Consider the following 27,981-nt stretch of genomic DNA (forward strand, 5'->3'; position numbering starts at 1 on the left):
AATAAAGGAAAGTTGGTGAAATCATTCTTATTTTTTTTTTGCTAAACGTATTGTCTAAATATTAATATTCATTAAGTCAGAATTATTCATAGGTAAAAAAATGTGAAGAAATATTATTTTATTAATCCCCTTCCTTTACACTTTTTGCGTTCCATACTTTAACGGGGCCGAGTTGACCGATTATTTTTTGGCCGAGTTGACGTGAGGCCGAGTTGACGTGAGGCCGAGTTGACTTGAGGCCGAGTTGACTTGAGGCCGAGTTGACTTGAGGCCGAGTTGACTTGGGGCCGAGTTGACTTGGGGCCGACTTGACTTGGGGCCGACTTGACTTGGGGCCGACTTGACTTGGGGCCGACTTGACTTGGGGCCGACTTGACTTGGGGCCGACTTGACTTGGGGCCGACTTGACTTGGGGCCGACTTGACTTGGGGCCGACTTGACTTTGGCCGAGACGGTTTAGGGCCGACTTGGATCGAAATCCATTTTTCTTTTCGTCGTCGCGTCCGTCTCGTTTTATTGTTGGCGTTTTTGTTGTGTAACACGTCGTGTGACGTGTGCGTGTGCGTGTGTGTTGTTGTTATATACACGTCGATCGTGTGTAGAGAGTGTACGTGACGGACGTGTGTGTGTCTCTGAGCTGTTTTTATGGGGAACAGACGATCGGGACCACGGACGATCGGGCCCAAGACGATCGGGCCCAGAAAACGTGGTCCCGATCGTCTTTAGCGTTCCGTTGGGCCCGATCGTCATACCAGTTGGGCCCGATCGTCCAGTGTTTTCAGAACCATGTTGGGTCCGATCGTCTTACCAGTTGGTCCCGATCGTCTTAGCGTTGGGCCCGATAGTCGTTTGTGTTATATAAAATAATGTGCCACATTTCATCATTTTTAATTCCTACTGCTAGTGTCAACGTGCTTTTCTTGCGTAATTGAGATTTTAATTAAAAAGGTTAATTAGATTTTTTTCTGATTTTATCATAATTTTCCCCTAACCTAATTAACACTACTGGTTTTAAGAATTTCTTACCAATACTCTCGATTTATGAATAAATGTGATTGATTTGATTGTTATTATTGTGTTGTTTGTATTCGCGTATTTATTTTGTAAAATTTTCTGAGAATGTTTTGGGCCCGATCGTCTTGTTTGTTGGGCCCGATCGTCTGGGCCCGATCGTCTCTGGGCCCGATCGTCTTTCACCCTTGATGGGCCCGATCGTCTCACGATTTGGGCCCGATCGTCTTGAAGTGGGCCCGATCGTCTGGGCCCGATCGTCCGTGGTCCCGATCGTCTGATAACCGTTTTTATCATCAAACAAACAACAACGTCGCGAATCGCGATCGTAAAGCTTGGTGATTGATGATTTTTGGTTGATTTTAAAGAGTCTGTTTGTTTTGTTTGCTTAAACAACTGCTAAAACCACTAGGCCTAGCTCTATAATGACACTTTCGATCATGTTTCGATGAACACTAGACTAAACAGTAAACTTCATTTCTAATAATAAGCTGTTTTAGCCTAGGCCTAGTTAGGGGCCTCTAAAGACAGTAAAAGTAGCCTAGCCTAGCCCAGGCCTACCTAACTAACCTAGGCATAGGCCTAGGTAGGAAGTAGTGGGAGATCCAAGGCAGAGGGAAGTCTGCTGACATACTTTTTATCCTAGTGGTCGTTTGTCTTCTAGGCCTAGCCTAGGTCGAATGATGTGGTGCTTTGTTAGCGAATCCCCTGCTGTAATAAGGGAGTACCGTGTACCAAAAAATGCACCCGGGCAATACTTGTTTGAAAAGGTAAGTACACTAGGCCTACTAGGCCTAGACAAGAATTTTCAATAATTAAATTTCTTTTTTTTTATTTTACAGGTCTCGGAGAAGGACTTGTGTCTAAAATGGCCATGTCTAAATATCGTTAATTAAATTATTAATACTTAATAAATAGGCCTATTGGCATATAATTTATGTAATGCAATATATTTTTATATAGATTATTTTTTATATGCAACAAATTATGCAAGAGAACAATTTATTTTAAAAAACAATAATTTTCATGTATTTTACAATCATGTACAATAAAAACGTGATTAAGCCCGTAAAGCCAGTGTATATATTTTTATCCTTATAAACATATCCACCTGCAGGCATAAAAAGAGTTTGTGGTTAAAAAATATGCACTAGGCGCGTCTACTACTGCAGTAGTTTAACTAATTATTTAAAAAAATTAAAAATAAAATACTGGCTTTCCCCTAATTTGTATCAACGGAGTCTGGCAAAAACAGAAAGATAATTAATGCAGCAACTATACAACGTCAGACTAGGCCTATAGCTAGCGTACGTTGTTCGTAAGTTACCGATGTTTACCAGCTAGGCCTACAAAACTAAGCCTAGCTAGGCTAGGTCTAAAGACAGCCAACGAGAGGACATTCACCGCGAGTTACTTAGGTAGTGCATTGTTTTATTTATTTTATTTATCTTTTTATCATAATTTACAATAAAACGTACATTTAAGACAAGGAATGACCTGGTTTAATGTTTTTAAAGTAATATATATGCATTATTTTTACAAAACGTCACAAATTGTAGGGAATGGGTCTTTAAATGTTACAAAAATTCTCAATTGTATTATTAGAATTTCTATATTCAGACGAAGTAATTAAATTAACTGAAATCATAACTAGCGTTTTAATTTAAAACATCTAGAAAGTAAACGGCGAAAATGTATCTAGTGCGCCAAATACAAATTAGCGCAACCAAAATAAAACGTATCTACTGTAGTGGCGCTCGATACAAAATACCGGATGTTGATTTTGTCATGACCAAAATTAGAGCCGCCGTTGATTTCAATGAAATGCCCAGTGCATCTTTATGACATTTCGTGTAGTGATTACAGTATTACATCGTTCATTCATTGTTGTGTCAATGCGCCATGAGCATCTAATTTGTGATGGAAACCGACGCAATATAAGATTTCCTTATTATTATTATACCAGACCTCGAATTTTACTGCGACCAGTGCCATTGGTGCCCTCTCAATTGGCCTCAATTCCTTTGAAAATGAACAACAAGCATGGCCACTACTGGCCGTAGTGCCTTTGAATTTTCACCACAATAAAAACCACCGAATGTCGAAAATATAATATAAATTTTCAAGAATTAATTTGAGGCACGATGTTCCACTGGCAAACTAGCTACACTTCTAATAAATAAAGTAAAAACTAGCCTAGGCCTACGTTCAGCTAGTTGATTGTCTAATAAAAACCGCATTTTGTTCTTGTTTACAAAAATAACGCTCGACTTCCTCTCTAGCTGCAAGACGTACTGTGTATGAAAAGGGCAAAAAGAAACCACATGTTTTGGCGCTCGACTTCAACATCAGCCGTTTTCACACAACGTTGTTTACAAATAGAAAATATTGCTTGACTCCCGCTCGAGCTTGAAGACGTACGGTACTACTGTATGTAATGGAGCATGTGTATTTCGCTTGACTACACAGTACAGTATCACTATCAGCTGTTTCCACAGCAGCACTATTTTCGGTGTTAACTTAATGTATTTTTTGCGCTTCCTAATTTTTTTGACGTTTCACAGCCCTGTCTTGGGAAGCGCATCTATTATTATCTGATCTCATTTTTAGTGCGTAATCACGAAATAGTGGTTATTAAAAATGTGTTGATTACGGGCTTTGCTGCCGTATATGGATGGGAGTAGGAATCCCCCAAATCGCGCTTGACTTTATCGGCCTTTTAACATTGTTGTTTACAAAACAGAAGTACCCTCGATTCCCGTTCGAGCTTGAAAATATAGCCTACAGTGTATCACATGTATTTCGCTCTCAACCAGTATTGTGCGTTTCCAGAGCTGCCATGGGAGCAGGGAAATCCCCAAGTTACAAGGAATCGCGTTTGTAGTAATAAATTGCATTTTTTTTTTTGTAATTTCTACACTATTATAAGTAGGCCTAGGATTTTCCTTTTTTTCTTCGGTAATTTTTAAAAAAATAATGGCCTTTGTGCCTTCCAAGTTGGCCTTGCTGCCCCTCAAATTAACGAAAAACCGGAGGCCAACTGGCCTTGCCCCTAAAATCCCCAAATTCGAGGCCTGTTATAGTATACTCGTTTATAATTACTAAACAGCTTGATAATATATAGTACATTTCATTCTTCTAAAATGCTGCACACAGATTACATTACAGTGCTAAGAATTATGTCATTTTATTTATTTTGTTTCTTTGATGCCAAAACATTCAAAATTGTCTTGTCAATTATTACATTATTACTTAACTTTTCCTATTTTTATACAGGTTTGTGATGACCTTGGTATTATGGAAAAAGATTACTTTGGCCTCAGATTTCGTGGTAAGAAATCTGAGCTTCTGTGGCTTAACCTAAGAAACCCACTTCGCTTACAAGTTAAAGGAAAATCACCTCATCGATTTAGTCTGCAGGTTAAGTTTTTTGTATCCCCACAAGAACTTCAACAGCCAATTGCAAGGTAAGAAGAAATTAACTGTAATATTAATAAGTAATTGCTGTCATGTTGAAAAACATAACAATGGCATTCAATGTTATTAAAATTTGGTACAATTTTTACTAGAGACAGCACTGACATTTACATAATTAACAATAAACTAGCAGTAACCCGTGCGGTTCTGCCTTAATATGTGGTTATATGGGCAAGTATAATAAAAGCGCACTCTGATAAAAGTACTTTGACAAATTATTAAAATAAAAACAAATTGTATCACGAATAAAATTCGAAACTACTGTGTTTACGGTCATTGATTTGTTATACAACTACTATCCCTTCACTTTAAAATATGTAGGCTAAAAAATGAAAACAATAGTGGATGTGGAACTTTAGACTTTACTTTTGACTGTTCAGATTTTACAAGAAAAAAATAAAAGACGCTAAAGAAATAATAATAATAAGAACTTTATTTTAAAAAAACGGATGCAACAAAGAAAAATTGTGCTGTGTGAATTTGATGTGCTCGCAAACACATATAACGATATAAAATGCCAAACTATATTATTTTTGGTGTTTTTAGTGGTGTATTTATTAATTATTAGATACATAGAGGTAGAATAAAAAAGTGGACAAAAATCGAATGAAAAACACATTGCTGTTTATTCATTTACATTTTATTTTTATTTCACTGGTGTTGATATTTTGCAATTTTTTTTGTATGGGAGATTTGTTACCTACTGTACTTCAATTTTAGTCTACCAGTAACCTACTGTATGCTCTGCACGGTTTCTGCTTTAATAATAATTCGCATGGCATGATTAAGTATAATAAAAGCGCACTTTTCCCAGCCCCTGACAAATTTTTTTTTTTTTTTAACAAACAAATTGTCAAGAATACAATTCGGAACTATTTACGCCCATTGATTTGGTTATAAATGGAGTATTCCTTTACTTTTAAATATCTGTAAGCTACAAAATGAAAAGCAATACTGGATATGAGACTTTGTGCTGTGTGAATATTAATCTAGGGTGCGCCTCAGAAAGTGACAACGTGCATGAGAGGGACATGCACGTTGAAGTCTGTCAGTTGGCAGATTAAAACATTTTTAATGATAAAATATGAATTGGTAATTGAATTAAGATGCTTACGCACTCTGAAATCAACACAAAAAGTAGTCGAAGTTAGATGATGCACTCAGATACAAACTTTTACATTTTGGGTATATTTTCATTGATATTTATTTTTACATTTTTTTATTTCATGGTTTTATATATTTTGCAATTTTTTTTTTGGTGAGGTTTCGTATGTTTTTTACTAGTTTTGTAGTTACTGTACATTGTGGTCTAGTTTTGATGATGGTGAGACTTAATAAATACACGCGGATTTGAACTCGAACGTACTAAGCATTGATATCAATGGCCATGGCGCTTTACTCACAGAGCCAAACCGTGATTTACAAAAGTCATTCTGTTCAAAGAATACTGTATGTGTAATTAATTAAAACTTTAATGACGCGATCATTCGACTAAAATTGACTAAAAACTGTATATTTGTAGATCCGGCCATAACGTAGTATGGTTGCTGAGACGTCAAATTACTGCTATTTTTTGCCTTATTTTAGTGTTTATCCTTAAAATTCAGTGACATAGCCTATCGTGTGCGGCCCATCAATAAACAATTTTCATTACGGCGATTCAAACACGTTCGTGAAATTTTAAAAAGTGACGTGTCTTTGAAGGTACCCATGTGATTAAAAATTATATGACTGGAATGATTTTGTTTGAGGGTTTATTTACAGTATACATATTTGTAATAGATGTTTATTAAATATTTTAATAGAAAACGCGAGTTAAAAATGAGGTACAAAAGCCGGCGAGTCGAAATTTGCACGATAAAAGTAACTTTTGAAAACACCTACCCATTTTCAAAACACGATCGCATGAGGGCCATAACAGGTGGTGGAGTAATTTTTGTTGCATGTTATCCAGGCTTTAAATACTCTTTATTTTGATATGCAAGTCGATTATTATTATACATCTGCCTCAAATATTTGAGTCTTTCTCATTACCAAAATCTGGCTAATTTAGTATTGAATTGAAGCTAATTTATATCTGTTTGATAAACCACATTGTTTTATTTGACTTTGTGTTGACCTTGTGCGAAGAGGCCAACAAGACCAACTACGGAAAAAAATAATCCCTACTGAAAATGTTTAGCATTTTCCTTACACAGGGGGGATTTATTTCCTCGCTTATTACTAAATTACCGTCGCCTAGGCAACATTATTCTTTTCTTATTAGGTTAAGGCAGAAACTAAAAAAAAAAAGAAAAATTTTGTTTTTTTTGGCAAGTTCAACCATGGATTAAAGATGTATTGTCCCTTGAAACACACAAAAATGAAGGTCAAAATATTCTAAATTGAAATTGGCCATATCAAAGTAATATTAAAGTTATTCACTTTTAAGTCGAAAATTCGAGCCAAAAACAACAAGTTTACGTAATTAACAGGTAAATTAGTTTGATTACATTTCGTCTGGAGAATCGTCGCGAGCGAAAGTAAACAAAGATTTTAAACCACGAGTACGCAACCACGAGTACGCATTATGCATATGCTAATTAGGATTGTTTACTCATCATGGTTGAGAAGGTATTTTCACACAGATCGTGAGGAAGTTTTATGATTATGCATACAGAGTAGCCAAACAAGCACGTTTCATTATGGGATATGTTTTGATCGAAAACTTTGACTGGAAGTCAAAGTTATTTTTTTAACAAAAAAACATCTGTATTTCAGTTAAATGATTTTTTTTCCGAAAAATTTTTGGTGATAGTTAATAACTATTATGATACTTCAAAATGACCCACCTTTTTTCGAAATTTGTTATTTTTTATTTTTGTGGAATTAGTCAAAGGGACAATACATCTTTAAGGAATTAGACTAGGCATGGATTAAGGAATTAGGCTAGGCGTGGATTAAGGAATTAGGCTAGGCATGGATTAAGGAATAGAAGGATGCATCAGTTTGAGATCAAAGCTTCTATGACTCTAACCTACAAAGCGCGGACCGCATGGAGATACAAAACTTCCGGTCAGTTAGGGCTAAAGGTCAGAAAACCCATTTCCGGTAATTTTGGGGGTAAATGTTCCATTGGAACTGATATAAAAGTTTATATTACGAACAATTTGAGACCAAAAGCAAGTCTCTACTGTCTGTGATTACCAAGATATGAACACTTAGAGTTTCAATGGTGGCGGGCCTCTGCCACCCTTCCATTGTTGTCAACATGTATGTCAACATGTAACTTCTATTCATAAAAATCCCACGGGACTTTATTATTCGACATAGTCCCCCTGACTGGGTCCAGTAATTTAAACTATGCTACACTGTATGTAGATATATACAGTTATACTGTATACTATATATAAGGCACAAAATAGACAGAATTTAGCACCAACATATTATTATTCAGGTCATATTAAGTGCTGTAATCTTTTTCTGTTCGCATTTTCTAGCGTACATGGTTGTTGTGCGGATAACTAACTCGTCAAAGTGATGAGTTCAAATTTGGTTCTTTATTGTCATGATACAAAATGCTATTAACAGGCAATATTTCAATTCTAAATTAAATTTGCCTACATAGTAAGCCCACATTTCTCTAAATGGCATAAAACCCATAGATTATTTACGTAATGATCCCTAAAGTTTTTTAATTTTTCCATTTTTAACATCTAAAATCCTTGAAAGTGTATACTATACATGTAAGTGCATTCATAAAAATGTCTCTCTTTTTACAGGCATATCTACTACTTAACACTAAAGAATCGTTTATTACTGGGCCATTATGTTGTACATGATCAAGAAAAATTAGATCTGTTTGCTTTAGTTGCCCAGGCAGAACTTGGCTGCATTCAACATGTTATCGCATCACAATATCATACCGTGTTTCCAGCTTTAATGTAAGTATACAAATAATGAATGTTTGTTGGTTGGATGTTGAGAATAATTCATGAGTTGAAAGATTAACTTACTGCTATATTTAACGAGGCGTAGAATACAGAACATTTAATATTTGTTTTATAACCTACTGTTCTAAACTTCAATATCCATTATTCAATTCAATTTTCAATTCACTTTTATTTCAGAACAAAGTCCATATCATAAAAAAAAAAAAAATAAATAAATTATGCCGTTAAATGCAAGTTTGCTGAGCCATCAAATCAAATTAAAATCAAATCTTTATTTGTTCCATATATACTCTAGTAGCTAGATCAACTTTCGTATGCACTTTGAGGTCCAGAGAATTTGACTTCAGAAATTGGTTTGGTTACACATTTTGAAAATGTGGCGAAAGGTCAAAAGGTCAGGGTGAAAGGTTATAAGACCAAACACCAATAGGTCCTTAAATATCGATAACCACTGGTCACAGCAAGTGATTAGAAGGTATACATTTGTATTCAGTCTAATGAGACATTTCAGTCAAGAATGACCAGAAATGCCAATTCTGACCTTTGTCTCAAAACCCAGGGCATGTATGTATCCGTAATTACTGGTCGTAGACCCTTGAATTTGGTCTTAAGTTGTTCGAAATGTACATATTTACATTCATTCTAATAGAAAATTTGGTTTAAAAATTACCAGAAATACTATTATTATTAGTATTAATTAGTAATGTTTCAAACAAAAAACATGTCTACACAACTTATCCTTAGACAGTAATGTTATGAAATAACTGATGCTTTAAATTGTTTCATTATAAAAATAAATCCTTTATTGTTTGTAATTGTATTTTTGCTTTACTAATGCTAGAAAGTATTGTTTATTTTTTTTTGGGTGTAATATGTTAACATGTATAATCAAATAAATACCACCTAGATATAAAAAAAACACAGCACAATTAATATCAAAAAGTGATAAAAAAATGCTTGGTAAATTATAGATTATGGTACAGTAGTCATTGAAATATTTTGTGATACAATTATTGTGTAAATGCATGTGGCGGGGCGTTTAAATTGAAGTGAGGGGGAGCGTTTATTTCAAATGATCTTCTATAGGGGAGGGGTGGCATTTATTCAAGGGAGGCTTTTATTCAAAGCGAGGCTTTTATTCAAAGCGAGGCTTTTATTCAAAGCGAGTGTTTATTCAAATAAATACATTTTAATAATGATATATAATTCGTTTCTTTACATTATTCATTTTTCTCTTTATGCTTTTGTAACAAAATGTTTCTGTCTTTTAGAATAAAAGTGACATTGTCACAGGTTCCATTTAACGAATCCTCTCCAGGTGCCAGTATAATGATATTAAAACAATCATTATCCTGAAACACTATATGTGAGACACAATTACACCATTGTTCATATGGATCTTCATTCTCATCTGTTTGTTTGTGACTACAATTTGTCGACAATCAACACTGTCTTTTGGATATTTTTGAATGCCAATAGATAGTTTCATTACTATTATACAATATGTCCAACTTTCCTGAAAACACCCTTGTGTTGTAGTATGATTTTATCATGATCTTTTATTGTCAATGCATTCAGTACCTAAAATCTTCTGGTATTGATAATAAATCTCCCGAAATATATTTATTATCTACACTGAGAACAGACGTGTACAGTATATGTATTATTTGTCGGTGACATTCAAAAATATTATGTAACACTGTCATACGGAATGATGACAATGAATTGGTCTATTATAGTTGTCTCTGATACCTTTTATATCATGATTGTATACAGTATGCACCCGGATAGAAGGAGGTTTAATCTAGTTCTTATTATGATATTAATTGTGTTGTATTTTTTTATATCTAGGGTTTATTTATTTGATTATACATGTTACCATAGTACACCCCAAAAAAAACGCCTCCGCTGAATAAACACACCTCCCCCTAAAAACCCCTCTGAACAATAAATGCCCTGGCCGTTATTTCGAATAAATACGGTAAGAAACAAAAAATTCTTTTTCAATGAAACTTTACAAAAGTGTATTTCATAATATGGAGCAACTTTTGACATGAAAAAAAAGTAAAAAATAGCGTGCTACGCAAAATACTATGCGAGTACGCGTATTTAAAATTTAAAAGTGCGCAAAATCAATTTCGCGTACATTTCAGGCCATTTTGAGCATTTCAAAATTTTCAAAATTGTTTGCGTTTTGCGCAAGCGCTTATGCGCACAGCTCATACAAAGTGTAGAAAAATTGCACAATTGATTTTTGTTTTTCATACCTTCTGTAGTAGATTTCATTCATTTTGCAAAATAACAACGCATGTTAAACTTTAATAATCGTGTGCTAAAAAATGGGTAATTTTATGCAAATTTGTGCAAAAATATACCTATTTTTAATAGCTCCTCAGGATGGCTTGTGACCCCCATTTTTAAAATGTTATTATGTAAGCTGATGAGGTGTAGATATCAATTCATGTAAAAATAATATCTTTCGCCCAAGATTTTAATATGTTCTTTCTCAATCAATTCTCTTTCATATGAGCTACAAAAATTTAAAATTTTATTGTGTCATAAAAAAATTAAAATAACGTGCTTAATTTCATCTATACAGTATATTTCAATATGTCATAGCTCCTCGGAATGAAAAGTGACCCACATGATTAAAACTTATTATGGAAGCTGTTGAATTGTAGATATGAATTCATATAAAAATTGTTTCTATCTGATGTCATGACGTCATCATATGGCCAGTTGAATTCAAAATGTCAGATTTTCATTTTTTTGGTAAATTTTTTTCGCGTTTAAAAGAGAGCGCATCTCACTTTTATTTTGAGAAATTTTTTAATTTTTCACATTTTTATTAATATTATTTAGATACAGTAAATATCTTCTATCTTCATATGTCACTTTGATGATGTCATCGTGTTAAAAATTGGATTAAAAGATAGGCCTCGTAATTTCATCTATGCTACACTGTATATAATATATACAGTGTATTCTGTAAATACTGCAATATGCTGTATGAATGATAAAAAATAGGTACAATTCAGCAATGTAAACATATATTTCATGTCATAAGATGGCATAATAATTGTCAACGTTCATACTGTATATTTTAACGTATGTGCATGTTGAATTTCGGCTGATAACCCAAACTCGTCAAAGTGACGAGTTCAAATCTAGTTTTATTTGACTTTGCGTGGCCGGCGTGCGACAAGGCCAACAAGACCAACCACTGAAAAAAATAATCCCTACAGAATAAAAGTGTTTTTCCTTGCAGGGGGGGGGGGGGGGGGGAAGGGTTCAGTTCTCAGCTTATTACTAAATTACCGTCCCTCAGGCAATGTGCATGGTATGCATGTATTAGCGTGTTAAATTATGATTGGATACCCCTGCAGTGGACTGTTCCATTTTCAGAACTAGTCTTCCCTGCACATGAGGCATGACGAAAAATGTCACTTCTCTGATCATGGAATATTTGCTTCAAAGTGTCAATTTTACTGATTTATTAAATTATTTTATAAGTGGAGTATTTATCAAGCTACTATATAAAGCAAGTACGTTAGGAAGAAATGTACCGAAGAAATTTAAGAAGCTTTAAATTTGCTATGCAGCGGCCGTAACCCATTCTATGTAGGCAGCCGAAACGTGCTTTGGTCAGGGTTGCTGTTATATGAATACGCTGTATCTTGGTCTAAACTTGATTCCATATTTCAATTTAAAGTGCACCTTACAGTTAGAATAATCGAAAAGGAATTTCAATTAAAATATTAACATTATACTATTGAGGTAATCAGTTAAATTTCTTTAACAGAACTTAGCATTAGGCTTAAGGCCTATATAACTTAAGTTGTAGGCGCGGCCGAGTCCCCGCCCGGCCCAGCGCACGAAATGGAATCGAACACATAATAAGCAGGGTCTTAATTCTTATTTTTAGCGGTTCGAAATTCAATTAAAATAATATTTATGATTATAATTACAAATTTAAATTCTAGAATTATAAAAAAATGTATACACTTCCTTTACGAAAAATAATATTTAATGAAAGGAAACAATACCCACACAGTTTTTTAACACAATACATATTTTTTTACATTTTAACATTTTTTAACAATATTTTATGTTTTATGAGAAATACCTACCTGTCAATATAAATAATTTTACTAGAATACATATTACATTCTTTCTATGCAATGCAAAAAAAAATAAGTCAATTCATACACTGGTTCAAAAGTTACTAATCATTTAAAAACGGGAACTTTTTGGACATTTTTGAGACATTTGGAAAAAAACGAGGGTAAAAAGCCTTAAGACCAATTTAGGAAAAAAATTAGTTGACTCTTGTACAGCTCTGTGGTATCTATGGGTTTGGAAAAAATAAGAACTTTAAAGTTATTAATATTTCAAGGTTATAACCCTTCAAAAATGGTTCCAAATATAATTGGAAAAAATGCAATTTTTTAAGCAAAAATCATCGTTTTTTAGCAACTTCAACGGACCATAACTTTTGAATGGATAATTTTAATATTTAAATTGCAAAAGTTTAGGTTCAGTAAGTTCCTTTTGATTAACTGAAAAAAAAAGTACCATTATTAATTTGAATTTTCACATTGGGATACCTAATATAAATGTATACCTTCTGATCAATTTGAGACCAAAATTACCTTGCTGTGACCAGCAGTTGTCGAGATTTAAGGACCTATTGGTGTTTGGTCTTATAACCTTTCACCCTGACCTTTTGACCTTTTGCCATATTTTCAAAATGTGTAAACAAGCCAAAAATGATTGTTTGACCATCATAAACCAATTTCTGAAGTCAAATTCTCTGGACCTCAAAGTGCATACGAAAGTTGATCCAGCTACTAGAGTAAAAATTGTTTCTCCGCCAATTTTCGCATGCGCAGTTTTTACATTAAGATAAGATCAGTGATCCATGAAGAAAGTTTAAGAGGATTTTTTAATCTTGCGAAATTATGCTGGTGAATTTCACTACACCTGGACAAATACTGTACAGTGTATTTCTTTTTCAAATCAAAAATAGATAAATGTACAAAATATTTAAATAAAATAAAAGCTGTAAGTGATAAAATATCATATCTAGCATGTAGACCTAGTCGATCGTCTATGAGTCCAAAACTACCATACGTTACAGGCCTAGTTTTTCTTTTAAAAACAGTAATCTATCAAACATTATTAAATCACTCTGTAAATCAGCAATTGAATTTAAGAAGAAAAAATTGAGTTATATTTAATAGAACTGCACAAATCTGGAAATCAACCTGGCCTTGAGACTGACTATTCTCAGGGCGAAAACGTTATAAATACCAAGACAGAACATCGAAGATCTAAAGAACCGAATATCTAGGATTGTTGTCTCAGAACAGTATCAGATTATTGATATCAATTTGTGTGACTTGTTTATGTGTGGAAGTTAAGTGTTAGTTACTGTATAATAATACAATAGGTTGTGAATGCTTTAACCTGGTGCTTGTTGGTTTCTGCTTGGACAAAGAGGCCGAAAAGGTTTTTAATACTATTGCACTTCTTTACAGTGAAAATAAATTGTCAGAGTTGGAGAATGCTCATCGTAGATTGGATGCGAATATGACCAAATCATTTGCTGTGATAAAGTTTATCAACAAAGTTAGTAAGCTGAAAGGCTATGGAGTTGAGTACTTCACTGCAGAATCTTTTGACAAGAAAGATATTGTTATTGGCGTGTGTTGCACAGGTCTTCAGGTATTATCAAAAGAAAGGCAGCTAAAACACAAGTAAGATGTTATTGTGTTGAATTTTAAAATCTTAATCTAAAGTTAAGAATTAATATTTGCTGTAAAATTATCATTCATTGATTCTCTACCACTCCTAGTGAGTTTTACAAAGAATTTACATTGGTGAATATAAGCTATATACGCTGTTAAATAAAGAACAATGACTGCATGCCATAGTGCCGCCTATAATCTGCATAGAAAGTGTAAATGAATAGGTGTCATATTGGCTGATAATTAAAATATATAATTTTGATACTGCGGCTCCCAGCCTTCTTTCTCCTCTCACCAACACCATTGCTTGATAGCCTACTACCCCTAGCCCAAGCAGAAATCCCCTCCATCCTCTCAAACAAAAAAAACCCTTGACTCTGGGAATTTTTGAAATGTAGTTTAAAATTCGGTCATTTTCATACCCCATTATGTATGGTTACGTACAGAAACAGAAATTTGTATAACGAAGAAACATTGAAAGTGGAGAAAAGTGGCCCCATTTTGGCCCCTAACTTGGATCCTAGAAGGCAGATGATGTTCAAATGTAGTTTAGAACTTTCCCAGTACAATTGCGGTCATTTTGATACCCAATTATAAGGTTACTTGCAGACTTAACAAAAATTTGTATAACAAACAAACGAACAAACGTACAAACTCTCTCAGCAGGGTTCGGCAATTGCAAAGAAATTAACGTATGTCACGGTGAATGTCTATCGTATTGTATTAATTATCGCGCCACCAATGAAATATGAATTGTTTTTAAATACAACACTACATTACAATCAGAACATAATTATGTACATTTTGAATACCTTACTGTATATTAAACTGAACATTGTACATATCGTTTTATTTAAGGACTGTGTTTTTTGAGAATTTTTAAACTTAATAATTTTTATTGTATTAAAGTTTTAATTACTGTAATTTTTTTTTTTTTTTTTTTTTTTTAACCATATTTAATGAGGGTGATCCATCCAGCTACTGTTGATCATTAGGGACCCTCAGAGGTTCACAAGACAAACATATACACAAGATGCTCTACATAAACAAAGTCTTATTACAATACAAGTCTTTGGGAGTGGAGTAATTTGGTCCTTAGAAAAAATCCTGACATGTGACGGGACTTGAACCCAGGACCCTTGGAGTTGTAGCCAAGCATCATAACCACCAAGCCACAACTCCACTCAATTTAAGAGTTATCCTTTTCGGCTCTCTGGTTTTTCTTATTATCATTCATCTAATATAAATTTCATTCCACCTAGGAAGTAAATTGCAAATCCATTATTATTTAACAATGCAGATGGCTATTGAAGATCTAACACCCATGCTACATGCTACGCGTTTGTTCTTTTGAGGCAGTGGCTGACCGTCTGATCATGAATCACAGCTTCTTTGATGTATTTTCACCCTACATCAAAGTGAAAATCGCGCTTATCTGGGAGTGGTGACCACAGACTAGTTTATAAAGGGTAACACAGATTGTTTTCTACCATCTATCGTTTGGTTAAGATATACTTGATATTACATTGCTGATAAACTTAATACGTATTTTATAATGGATGGACCAACTGTTGATAAGAAGGGTAGAGGCGTTAATTTAATATACAGAGGGTTACAACATTCCAAAGACAAGACGGCAAGAGACGGAAAGCAGTATTGGAAAAATGTATAAAAAGAACATGTTTTGGAAGGGTACACACCATGGGTGAAGGGGACGCACTTTTTGTTAGTATTGCTACTCTACATAGCCGTAACCGATTTAAGAAATCACCTGTTCCTACTATGGCTAGACTGTTAAATGAAGTAAACGTTTTGTAATGTTATTTTGATAATCCGCTTTTTTAAATATTTTATTTTTTACCTGTTTTTATCATTTTTGTATATTTATATTTATATTGTACGACTACGGTTTCAGCCATTGGCTGTTTGTGTCATTCGACTTTTTTGAATAAAGATATACTGATATAAAGTGGATGAAGAGTCTGTTAGCAGAGACATAGTAAAGGCTGGATTATGTCAATAAGCTGCCAACAACCCAAAACAACCACTCCGACAGGTACGTCAATTTAACTTATGTTCATATAATGTTTTTAACCCAATTAGTTAGCGTATTTAATTTAACTTGGGGTAGGTTCATTCAATGTTCTTAACCCAATTAGTTAGCGTATTTAATTTAACTTATGTTCAGCTCATACAATGTTCTCAACCCAATTAGTTAGCGTATGTAATTTATTTATACAATGTTCTTAACCAAATTAGTTAGCATATTTAATTTAACTTATGTTCATACAATGTTCTTAACCAAATTAGTTAGCATATTTAATTTAACTTATGTACAGTTTATACAATGTTCCTAACCCAATTAGTTAGCATATTTAATTTAACTTATGTTCATACAATGTTCTTAACCCAATTAGTTAGCATATTTAATTTAACTTATGTTCAGTTCATACAATGTTCTTAACCCAATTCGTTAGCGTATTTAATTTATGTTCATACAATGTTCTTAACTCAATTAGTTAGCATATTTAATTTAACTTATGTTCAGTTCATACAATGTTCTTAACCCAATTAGTTAGCGTATTTAATTTATGTATATGTTCTTAACCCAATTAGTTAGCGTATTTAATTTATGTATATGTTCTTAACCCAATTAGTTAGCGTATTTAATTTAACTTATGTTCAGTTCATACAATGTTCTTAACCCAATTAGTTGAGCAGGGGTCGGGAAACACACGGCCAGTCTGTGGTTCTTTTTTGGCCAGCCTGTGGTCCGAGGGCGCTAGACATTTGGCCAGCCTTTAGAATTAGTTAGCATATTTAATTTAACTTTTGTTCATACAATGTTCTTAACTCCATTAATAGCGTATTTAATTTAACTTATGTCCAATTCGCAGGTGTATCGTGCTAGACGAAAAAACATGCCTGCCATGCCTGCAACTTGTGCCGACGGAGATCTACCAGATGAATGGTCACTCACTAAGGATGGTGAAAGGTTCCTGCTTCACCAAGATGACGACATGCTTATGTTTGTAACTGACGGAAACCTCCAGAAAATAGCGGAAGCCGATACTTTGTTTATGGATGGGACATTCAAGGTTTCTCCTCGAATATACACTCAACTCTATACTCTACATGCTGTCATTCATGGATTCTTCTTACATCTTTTATTCGCTTTGCTGGCTATTTGAACATTTGAACAACCATTCAGCCCGAACAAGATAATGACCGACTTTGAATCCGGCATGATACCAACAATTGCGCTAATGTTTCCTGGGACAACTATGAAAGGCTGCAACTTTCACTTAGCTTAGCTAGCTGCTGTAGGTCTAGCCTAGGTGGCCTAGCGATCACTAGCTTAGCGGTTAGCTAGGCTTGTGATTTTTTTTCGTTTTTGCATATGAAAAACACATTGCAAACACCAAGGTATCTTAAGCAATAGAAACCATTAATTAAAGTACGATTTGTCATAGTTTTATTATTTTCGGCAATGTGGGTTTTTTGTGTGCCGACGCACCCATTTACATAGATTCGGCAAACTGGAATCGGCAAACTGGTCAGATACCATTCACATATTTTTATTGGTAGTGCTATTCTTTACAATTCCTAGAATTGATTTTACTAAAACACACACAGAAACAAAGTATCATTAAATTAGTTTCATTTTTTTTAAACTAAGCTACTGAGCATGATAACAATTCAATTGAAAGGCATTCTCTTCATGACTCATTAAATATTACTATATTCTTGGCACTTTTACTTTCACATTCTTAACAGGAAATCGACATCACTTTCAAATGTTTGAATGTGCTACACTAATAAACTGCACACTAATATTGACTGTAATTTGTTGAATAATTCTCTAATTTACAAAAAATCAGAATCCAAAGTCATATATTGTAATTATGCACAAATGAATAGAAAACAAGGCAGATCTTTTTTTCAGATAATAAGTAAAAGTGACATTATCAACTAACTCATTTAGGCTAGGCAATCTATAGTTTTGAGTGAAACAAATTGCAAACAGAGATTTGTCTTTTTTAAATGGTCACATATGATGATGAGATCAAAATTTGAACATCACACTTCTGTCACTCATTCCGATAATATGCAAATTAGCTTAAATATGCAAATTAGGGTGAAATTACATGGTTACCATATCTCAAAACTACTAGTCAAAATTTGAACATCACACTTCTGTCACTCATCCCGATGATATGCAAATTAGCTTAAATATGCAAATTAGGGTGAAATTACAGCGTTACCATCTCAAAAACTACTCGTCAGAGACAGTTGATTTTTTCACTGATATAATTAGAATGTATATATTTATATTTACTCTAATGAAACATTTTACGAAATATGACCGGAAGTACAACATTTGCAGCCATTAAAATTAGAAAAAAAAGTATGTCGACCAAGAAAAAAAACAGCGGCGTGAAAAAATTGACGCCGGTCATCACGTCGGCATTTTTCATGTTTTTAGTTCCATCTACAGTAAAGTTTAGTCGAACTAGCCTAGTTTTGCACAACATCACAAAATAAATATAATATGAGCATAACAATGATGATGAATAAAATGAATTGAAAAGCAAACTACTCTACCTCTTTCTTTTTTAATAATAACAAACAAATTTACGAGTCAATCACACTCTCTCTCCGCCGATCCCCTACAAACGTACACATGGCCAGCTGAGTTGGGGATCGTCTGAATTATTGTGACGTTTATATTGTAAAGATCAATAAATGAAATAAGGTGTTGTGCTACAAATGACGTCATTGTGATAGCTAGTATCATTATTTAGATTTGATTTTGTTTCCATCCATGTATATTAAAAGGTTAATTTCAGTGTTTCTTGTGTTATGTTTTATTGTATTAAATATAATAAATATTCATACGGTAAATATAAACACTATCAATGTTCAATAAAAAATATTGTACTAAAAACCATGATTTTATGTTAAAAATGGCACAGTTCATATAATTGCCGAATAAGCTGTAACTTGTTTATGTCGTTCATTACTAAAACGATAATTTTCGGTGACGAAACTGGTTAACTGGGTCGAAATATTGAGGGCAGAAACATTCCTGATTTGAAAAGTCCCTAATTTCTCCATGCATTCTCCCCAAAAATGTGATGTTTATTACTGTGGTCTAGGATCAACAATTCAAGGCATGAAAAACAGCAGAATTTTTAAGTACATTGAAAACAAAGCTTGAAATTGATGATAAAGCGTGAGATTTAGTTACTTGAGAGCTTGAGATTAGTTGGGTAAAAAAGCGTGAGCCTCATGCCAGATGTGTGATACCTTGTTTTGCCTTTCATGAGATCATGAGTTTGTATACAAATAATGGATGTTTATGAGTTGGATGGTCAGAATGTCTCATGAGTTGAAAATAGAGCAGTCAATTTTTCAACGAATGAAATATTCTCTCTATTCAACGAATACAAAACATTCATTATTTGTTTTATAACACACCTACTTTCATTCAATTTATCAATGGTAAATCATCAACGAATGCTAGGCCAGGAAGCTATAGGCAGTGCTCCAAGACGCGGATTATAACAGTTATAGACAGTGCGCACAACAAGTTGATTTCAGAACGTGATCAGACAACAACGGCACATGGCAAAAATTTTCAAAATGTTTACAGAACGCTGAACATTATCACCATTAGATATCACTTTTTCGTTAGATAATTCCTTATTCTCTACTTCTGGCTCTTTGTAGTAAAATATTATAATTGCGGTATATGATATTTATATAGGATTAAAATAAAATGAAAGTACACATCATTTTATAGCAACAATATTTTACTAATCACTTCTTTCCATTTTTAATTAAAAGGTATAAAATGGCAAGAAAAGTTGTTGAAAGAGACTAAAATTGTAGAACAGTGTTATAAACACGGAATGAATATTAAATACCCTCCCTTTTCACCTAGACATTTGGAAATAAGAAATTTAGAATGATTGTATGATTGCATTTTGTTAGGTCAGGTTTGCCCTAATTTGGGTTCTACTGTAATCAGTTTTTATCCAAATATTCCTCTTTCTTTTCAGTATAAAATTTGAAGATATTAGTAGAGTATCATATCACCAAAATCAGTTCACAGTACATTACTATAGACCTCATGATGAGACAGATGGAGAGGATGTGTTAGCATGGCTCAAATATAGACTACCTACAAGAAGATCAGCACAGGCATTGTTCCGCTCATTTACAGAATCACATACTTTTTTCAGAGTGAGTAAATATGTTTATGTTTTCACCGAACAATCCTTATTTTCCTTCAGAAAGAACAATGTGGATTATGTATTTAATTTAATATTATTAATAATTAAGGTGTAGTAATTATGTAATAATATAGTTTTGGTACTATTTAAATAATTGATTATTTTATCCAACTTTATTGTTAAAAAACATTCATATTCATGTATAGTAATAGGAGGCTTCAAAAAAGGTATCGCGTTTCCTTCACAAATTACATTTGATGATGAGGTTGTTTATGCTATAAAATATTTCTTAATAGAAAATTAATAACATACTTTATTTTCTTCATCTTTAAAACTACTTTGAAAATCCGTGAGAATGAGAAAAACCAGCAAAAGCCAACCAACATTCGAACCTTCTGATTAATATGGATCTTTGACACGCTTGCCGTGGTCTGACAGAACAGCACTAGACTTCAATTGTACGCACATGCACCAGAGATAAAATTGATTAAGTCCTCATCTTTTTCAGTACATTAATTCAGGTAGCAGGATCTCTGAAGAAAGACTTTTACATAAACATAGGTGACCGGCATCTAGTAGTTAACCATTTTATTAAACTAAATCAAAATGCTACAGTCCACCTTTTCAATTACACACCAAACTTTTTTAAAATTCTATTGGCTATTGATTATATATACAGTATCTATATATAAATTTACGTAAGGGCAAAATTCGGTAAGTCGCGCGTAACTTCTTGAATTTTTACACAATGGTATATACTGATTTTTAAAACCATAACACTAATTATGTAAGGTTAGATAATGAGTTATTGACAATTGAAACGAATTTTGGTTCAATGATTTGCCCTAAATAGAGGTGTTTTCTGATCGTAGTATACACTGTCTAATGGATGTCAATGCTGAAAAATATCCGCACACAAGAATACGAGGATGCTTTGCATTTACGTATCTTTTTTTCTACGATAATTTTTTTTAATAGCTGAAAACCGGTTGAACAGCTGGGGTACAGCCTCATAATGTTGAGGACAGGGCAATTTTCTTTAAAAAATACTATTTTAATAGATTTAATATACGTTTATACAAATGTATTGATTTGCGATGAGATTTAATATACGTTTATACAAATGTATTGATTTGCGATGAATGGAACATTCCAATCTCAGTCTCCCAATATAATTATTTGGTTTAACACAAGTAGCTAAATTTATGGGCCCTTGGGGGATAAACTTAAAACCTTTAGATAGAAACCTTTGACAATACAATACTGTTAATACATATTAACCATTTTTGGTCGCCGTTTGAATCGCAAATTTCTTACTGAGAAAGTGGATACTGTTATATATATAAATAAACACATAATATACATATAAACTTTTACTGACAGTTGCTTCTCAACATTTGTATTAATTACTAATTACAAAAAATATACTTTTTTATTTCAATCGACTATGACAGTGACAAAGTATTAAATCGCAAATGTTTTACAGTATTTATCGGTATAATTATTATTTATAGGCCTATAAAACATGAACAAAATATTTTGTTACTGAGTGGATAAAGCATATATTTAAAAATTGTTCCTCTTTGTACCCATCCTCTTCCCCATCTTTCAACCCTAATGTTACATACAAAACACAAATTGGATTTGTTTAAATCCAAAATTTGGACTCATTTTGTGAAAAGTTTCTCTTTCGGAAGTTACGGGGTGCTAATTTTAGTTGACTACATAAATCATCGTGTCTATTTATTCGTTTCTGTAAATGACAATGTATTTATAGTCTTGCGGTACGTAAATTTAAAATTAAAAGTTTTTTTACGCTGAAATTACTGTGTATTCGAGAACCATCTGTGGGCATGACCTAGATGGGACGCAAGCGTACCACCTAGTACACTAAATTCTGTATACATATTACATACAGTGTAGCATAGGTAAAATTATGGGATCCGCCTTTTAATCCAATTTTTAACATGATGATGATGAAGATAGCAATTTCGAAAGAAAATAATCTGAGCACCAACATATTGACATGTTGAAGGGATTCGAATACATAGAATATAGACACACTCTTTTAAGTGTGATGAACTATGACGCAAAAGATGAAAATCCAACTTTTTTTATTCAACTGGCCATATGATGACGTCGCAACATCCGATTGGCAAAATGTTCACATGAATTCGTATCTACAATCCAATAGCTTCCAGAAAACGTTTTAATCTAAGTATCACTTTTTATTCTGACAAGCTATAACAGATTGAAATTTACTATAAAGATGAAAATAAGTGATCCATGTTATTAAAATTTTTAGACATGATGACGTCATCAAAATTAAAATATTTTTAACTCATGCAAAAGATAATTGATTGACATAGGCAATATTAAAATCTCGGGGGAAATGGAATACGGATAAGCGAGATGCGCTCTATTAAATGTGATGAGCTATGACGAAAGAGACAAAAATCCTATATTTTATAATCGGGTGGCCATACGATGACATCATAATATCCGAGAGGTAACAATGTTGCATGAATTCATATCTACAACTTATCTACTTGCATTATAAGTTTACAAAAATGGGGGGTCACAGTGATCCCAAAGAGCTACATTGATTCAAAATAGTCATGATTTTGACAATATTTAGTAATTTTTTAATTAAATTGCGCGCAAATTGTCTAATTCAAAAAAAAAAATGTCATTTCAAGTTGAAATGGTCTATTTTTTATTTTTTAAATAACTAGAAAAAGCTGGAAAAATATCATTCAAGTGAAAAAAAATATGTTTTTTATTCTCCTTGTAAAAAAGTTTACACGCATAGCAATTTTTGGCATGCACAAACTGCCATGATTCGCGTAGAAATTGATTGGAAATTAGTTTTGCGCATTTTAAAATTTTAAATGCTCGTGTGTGCGTAACTTTGTGTGTAACATGCCATTTTTAATCAACAGAAAGTTAACTCTTGATATGAATTAAATTTTCACCAAGTGTCAATACAAAATGACATTTGGTTTTTAATCTATGATCGATCATTGAAATTCATAAATCGTTCTTAAGTCACGTTGCGCAACTCTGATGTTTTTCAAAATTAAAAAAAGACTACCTACAGTCAATTTAAGTTTCAATATTAACCACCATATGAGTTGTTTTTTTATTCCTAAATTGCTTATATCTACCAAGTGTCTTCATTGTTTTTTACTCTTATTCTCTCCACCCTCTACTCAACAGCCTGTGCCTCCTTTATTTTTATTTCTTTTATTCCAGTCCACTCAGGTAGCGCTTGTATGCTTTATATTCTCAATTCTCACTGATGAAAGGCTAGTGTTGCCTAAAATTGTTCTGGCTGTTTTACTTTATCGTTTCGCTATAGCTTTTTGCTTATATTAGTTTGTGTCTCCATTCAGATCCAGCCACTGATACCCACAGCATTGTCATTTTTTTAGTAATTTGCCTATGGATTTAATATAAAAAAAACTGTTATATCTTCTAGTGCGAAACAGTTGAAAGGGTAGTGAGGCAGCAGCACTCGCACATTGGTTTTGGATCATTGCTTGTTCTGGTTAAACCAGACACTCAATGTGGTAAAATCTTTCGATTTGATGTATCCCGCACACGACGTCAAGTTCATGATTCAGCTTGGCGATTACTTCACCCTGGGGATGAACAAGATATTCCACAGGTTTGCATTATAAATATTCTTTTAATATCTTATCTTTTTTCCTATCATGTTCTAACTGTTTCTAGTTTTTGGTTGAGCACTATAAGTACCATTCAGAGAAACTCTGGCCATTCCCCATTCACATCAATCTTGCACCACCAGGGTTTTCTAATAAAAAAAATATTTTAATACAATTAGATGAATGTTCAGCCGACAGTGAGCTTCTTCTAACCCTAAAATGTTCTAATCCAGTGTTTTGAACTCCACACCAAACAAAAACACTGCACTAAAGTGTGTATGTGTAAGTAAACTCTGGAGTTCTGCTAAGCAATGTGAAAGGGGTATTTGTATACCTCTAATTGTTTGAATGTTATAATGGAACCATAATTTTGATTGTACTGTACTTCTTTTTTATGAATTACACTTTACTATACATATAAATTGTTATGCAGTTCATATAAAAACCATTTTATTTGTACCTAGATTTCAGGACATTCAGAATCATTTGAGTCGGATTCGCATTTCACAAGCGGAACCATGAGGAGTACCCATTCACAGGAGATAATGCTCAGCAGACAGCCATCTAGGAGAAATGGTGCTCATATACAGACTCTAAAAAGTCATAATGAGATCAAAGGTGATTCAAGTGATGATTCTACCCCTGAGAACACGCTCAAATCTAAGGTTTGTATTATTAGATGATTATTATTAGATAAGTTTTTAAATTTGAAAAAAGCCCTAATACTGAGAGTAGTATTAGTACAACCCTAAGCATGTTAACCATCAAGCTACATTGCCACTATTATAGGATATATTTTGGTTAAAATACTATTTGTAACACTTGTGCATCAATAAAAATTGTCTTTTTTTATTCTTAATAATTAGACATGTAAACGTGACAGCTCACTTGGTACACAGGATGGGCCATCAAGCGAAGCGAGTATCATTGCCTCTTTGAAAGAGAAAATCAATCACATACAGGAATCAAGACTTTGCCAAGTGTGTCTTGATCAAAACTACAATACTGTTTTTTGTCCGTGTGGTCACATGACCTGCTGTGATGTATGTGCCCAAGAGTGTCAGAAGTGTCCAATGTGTCGTGCTGAAGTTGCCTATGTTCAGAGAGTCTTTGTAACATCATAGAGGTTTTCAAATTAAAGCCAATTTGAATATTCAGGTATTGGAAACATAGGATACAAATATGTTTTATCTTAAGAGTGTCTAAGGGCTGAGATACCTGGATTAGTAGGCCTACTATTTCGGAGGCATCAAGGCCCATATTTTTAACCACAAACTCAAAATAAGCAAAGTATATATTTTGTTTTATTATGGATCAAACATTTAAACAGATATTATTCAGTATTTCCGCCGCTTCCCTGTCAAACTAGGAGGCCAGGCCATGTAAACAGGCATCTCTTGGGTCTTGGTACAGAAGTTGTAGACCACATACTCTCCATGTTGTTATTGCGATGAAATCATTTTACATTTTACTAATTTTTCCAACGAAGATAATAGTAGTAGTAATAGTAGAATTTTCACTTTCAACTAATTGCTAGACGGTAAATGATAATAATAAATAACTAGATTTGAACTCGTCACTATGGACGAGTTAGGTTATCCGCCCCGCAAACGCCACGTCAGTTGATTAGAAAGTGATTTTCCGCACATAAAATATTTAAACTTTTCTACAGAAAGTTAGCGCATGATATAAATTACACTTTTTCAATTTAAAATTTTATTTCGTTTTCGACCTATGTTAAAAACGCGAAATTCATCAAATCGTGCGTAAGTCACGTTGTGCAATTGTAAATGTCATGAAAATGTTAGCTGCACAACTTCATGTGAATGACAATATGTTACGAAATGTTATGTTTGCAAGTTTTAGAGATACGCGAGACACAAAAATTACAGAAAACGAAAGAAAAAAAAAATGATGATGATCTTTGACAATCACAATGGTTATCCGCAACAAAGTTGTGGATAACCATAAAATGATAAATGTTATTGTATTTTTAGATGTGTTTTAGATTAACAATCGTCATGACTATTGTGTTAGGTATTGTAACTAAAATTATATTAGCATGTTACTGTAATTTATATCAGGAATGGCACTAACATTTTAGTTGATGTACGTGTCATCTAGCACCTCTCTTTTACATGTATTCGATTATGAGAAAGTATCTGTTTTTTCAATCTTTTGTACCTCCTTATTTTTAATCCAAGGAAATTTAACCATAAGTAAACAATTTGAATATTTCTTTAAAGCCTATACTAATTTTTGTCTATAAATTATATATATAAATTATGCTTATATTGAGATAGGCTGCATAATGCAAAATTGTTGTGTACACTAAACATCATCATCAGCGATAGGTTGATTTTATTTTATATGATATTGTACCATATTTGTCTAAAATGAACGAATAAATATAGGGTTTTAAATTGGGAATTGCAACTTTCACAATCCTGTGGTATAAACTGGATTGCTTTAAGTACATACTTTCGGGTTTTACGTGCCCTCAATACATGGTTGCTAATCCTCCTACACTCAGCCTGTCTAAGAAGCATGCTAGCCGGCCTGAGCCTCGCCCAAGTTTCATGCCTTGGGTGAGACTCACACAAATTCCTTCATACTTATGACAATGTAACAAGGCTAAAGTTTCCCCAGGCATTCTTAAAGTTTCTTGCAAACCATATGTGTACACTTACTCTAGAAGGTGAGAGAGCAAACCGAGAATACCCTCTAGTATTAAATAATGTTTTATAGTAGTTTTAAATTTAGTAAACATCCCATTACTTAGTCATGATAGATATTTGTTTACATTTATTGTGCCTTTGTAACTTGTTCAATTTGTTATTCTTGAGTACATTACTTTACATACTGTGTGTATAGAAATTTGATTTTTCTCCTAGTACAATTTCATGTAAAAATACCTGTTATAATGTACTGTATATGCTCAAACTATAAAATGTATTTAGAATATGTAAATAATAGTATACACATACATTTCATTGTAAATACAAAAAGAAATATAATTTTTTTTTATCATAAGACAATCTAATATTGTACAACATAAGTAATCTTTTATTTCATTTTTTGCTATTGTATAAATCTTCATCTTCATCCCCCCACCCCCACACAACATAGTGGTGTTAAATCAAATCCTGTATTGCTGTAATAATATAATAATATTCCAAATACTTAGTAAATATGAAATATATCCAGTACATTTTTCACAGTTGATAAAGTTCAATCCATACTTTTTAATTAAAAGTTGGTCAGATAAAATAATTTTAGTCATTATTTTCCTGTGGAAAATAAAAGGTAAACGGAGTAAAATATTTTTGTAAACAGTCAACTATAATATGACATTGGTCAGAAGATAATTAAACATAGGATTTTAGTACATACTATAATATAACTTTTACTGTTTCACCTTGTATCTTACTGATTTACATTTATAATTGTGAAGTGAATATCCTTTATTAAATCATGCAAGAAATAAAATGTAACTTATTATTATATATTTATATTACATGCTGTAAATTGTTTTTAATATTTTTAGTAAATCCAATATTTAGATTTTATTTATTTATTTATATGGCCTACTTAAACTTAATATTTGATAAATATGGCTGCATACATTTTTTATTAAATGTTTATTATTCCCAAGTAAGGAAATAAGTGTATTATGAAAAAATATTTTGCTTTATCTATTAATTTTTACCTTAAATGGCAATTTGTCGTCATATGCACATTCAATCTTTTAACAAATACAAAACACACCTCCTGCTCTACGTAAATATTAAAATTAGATAGCAATTACTTCCCATGATTGTTTCTCTTTATTTGTTGTAGCAAGTGTGATATCATTGATTGTACACATATCATGTTGTTGTACCTCAACCCTGAACTTTGATAT

The 27,981-nt window shown here is 33.0% G+C and overlaps 1 protein-coding gene across 3 annotated transcripts; it reads left to right on the forward strand.

The window, feature by feature from the left end:
- The first annotated feature begins 803 nt into the window (after positions 1-803).
- LOC144844761 (E3 ubiquitin-protein ligase MYLIP-like) lies at positions 804-27,885 on the forward strand. 3 transcript variants are annotated; one of them, XR_013612466.1, is made up of 9 exons: positions 1,627-1,781; positions 4,288-4,478; positions 8,250-8,411; positions 13,961-14,179; positions 20,236-20,419; positions 23,891-24,079; positions 24,542-24,742; positions 24,944-26,034; positions 26,086-27,885. XR_013612466.1 is itself a non-coding variant. In XM_078701830.1 (8 exons), exons 2-8 carry the CDS (start codon positions 4,309-4,311, stop codon positions 25,199-25,201), a joined length of 1,383 nt encoding a protein of 460 aa, XP_078557956.1. In that variant the 5' UTR covers positions 804-948; positions 4,288-4,308; the 3' UTR covers positions 25,202-27,885. The 3 variants fall into 3 exon arrangements, 2 of the variants coding, with proteins under 2 accessions (XP_078557956.1, XP_078557944.1); XM_078701830.1 differs by lacking the exon at positions 1,627-1,781 and adding an exon at positions 804-948 and having other exon boundaries at positions 24,944-27,885; XM_078701818.1 differs by having other exon boundaries at positions 24,944-27,885.
- Positions 27,886-27,981: the final 96 nt, after the last annotated feature.

Source organism: Antedon bifida, chromosome 1 (genome assembly GCF_963402885.1).
Source record: "Antedon bifida chromosome 1, ecAntBifi1.1, whole genome shotgun sequence".
In the NCBI taxonomy this organism is placed as follows: Eukaryota; Metazoa; Echinodermata; class Crinoidea; order Comatulida; family Antedonidae; genus Antedon; species Antedon bifida.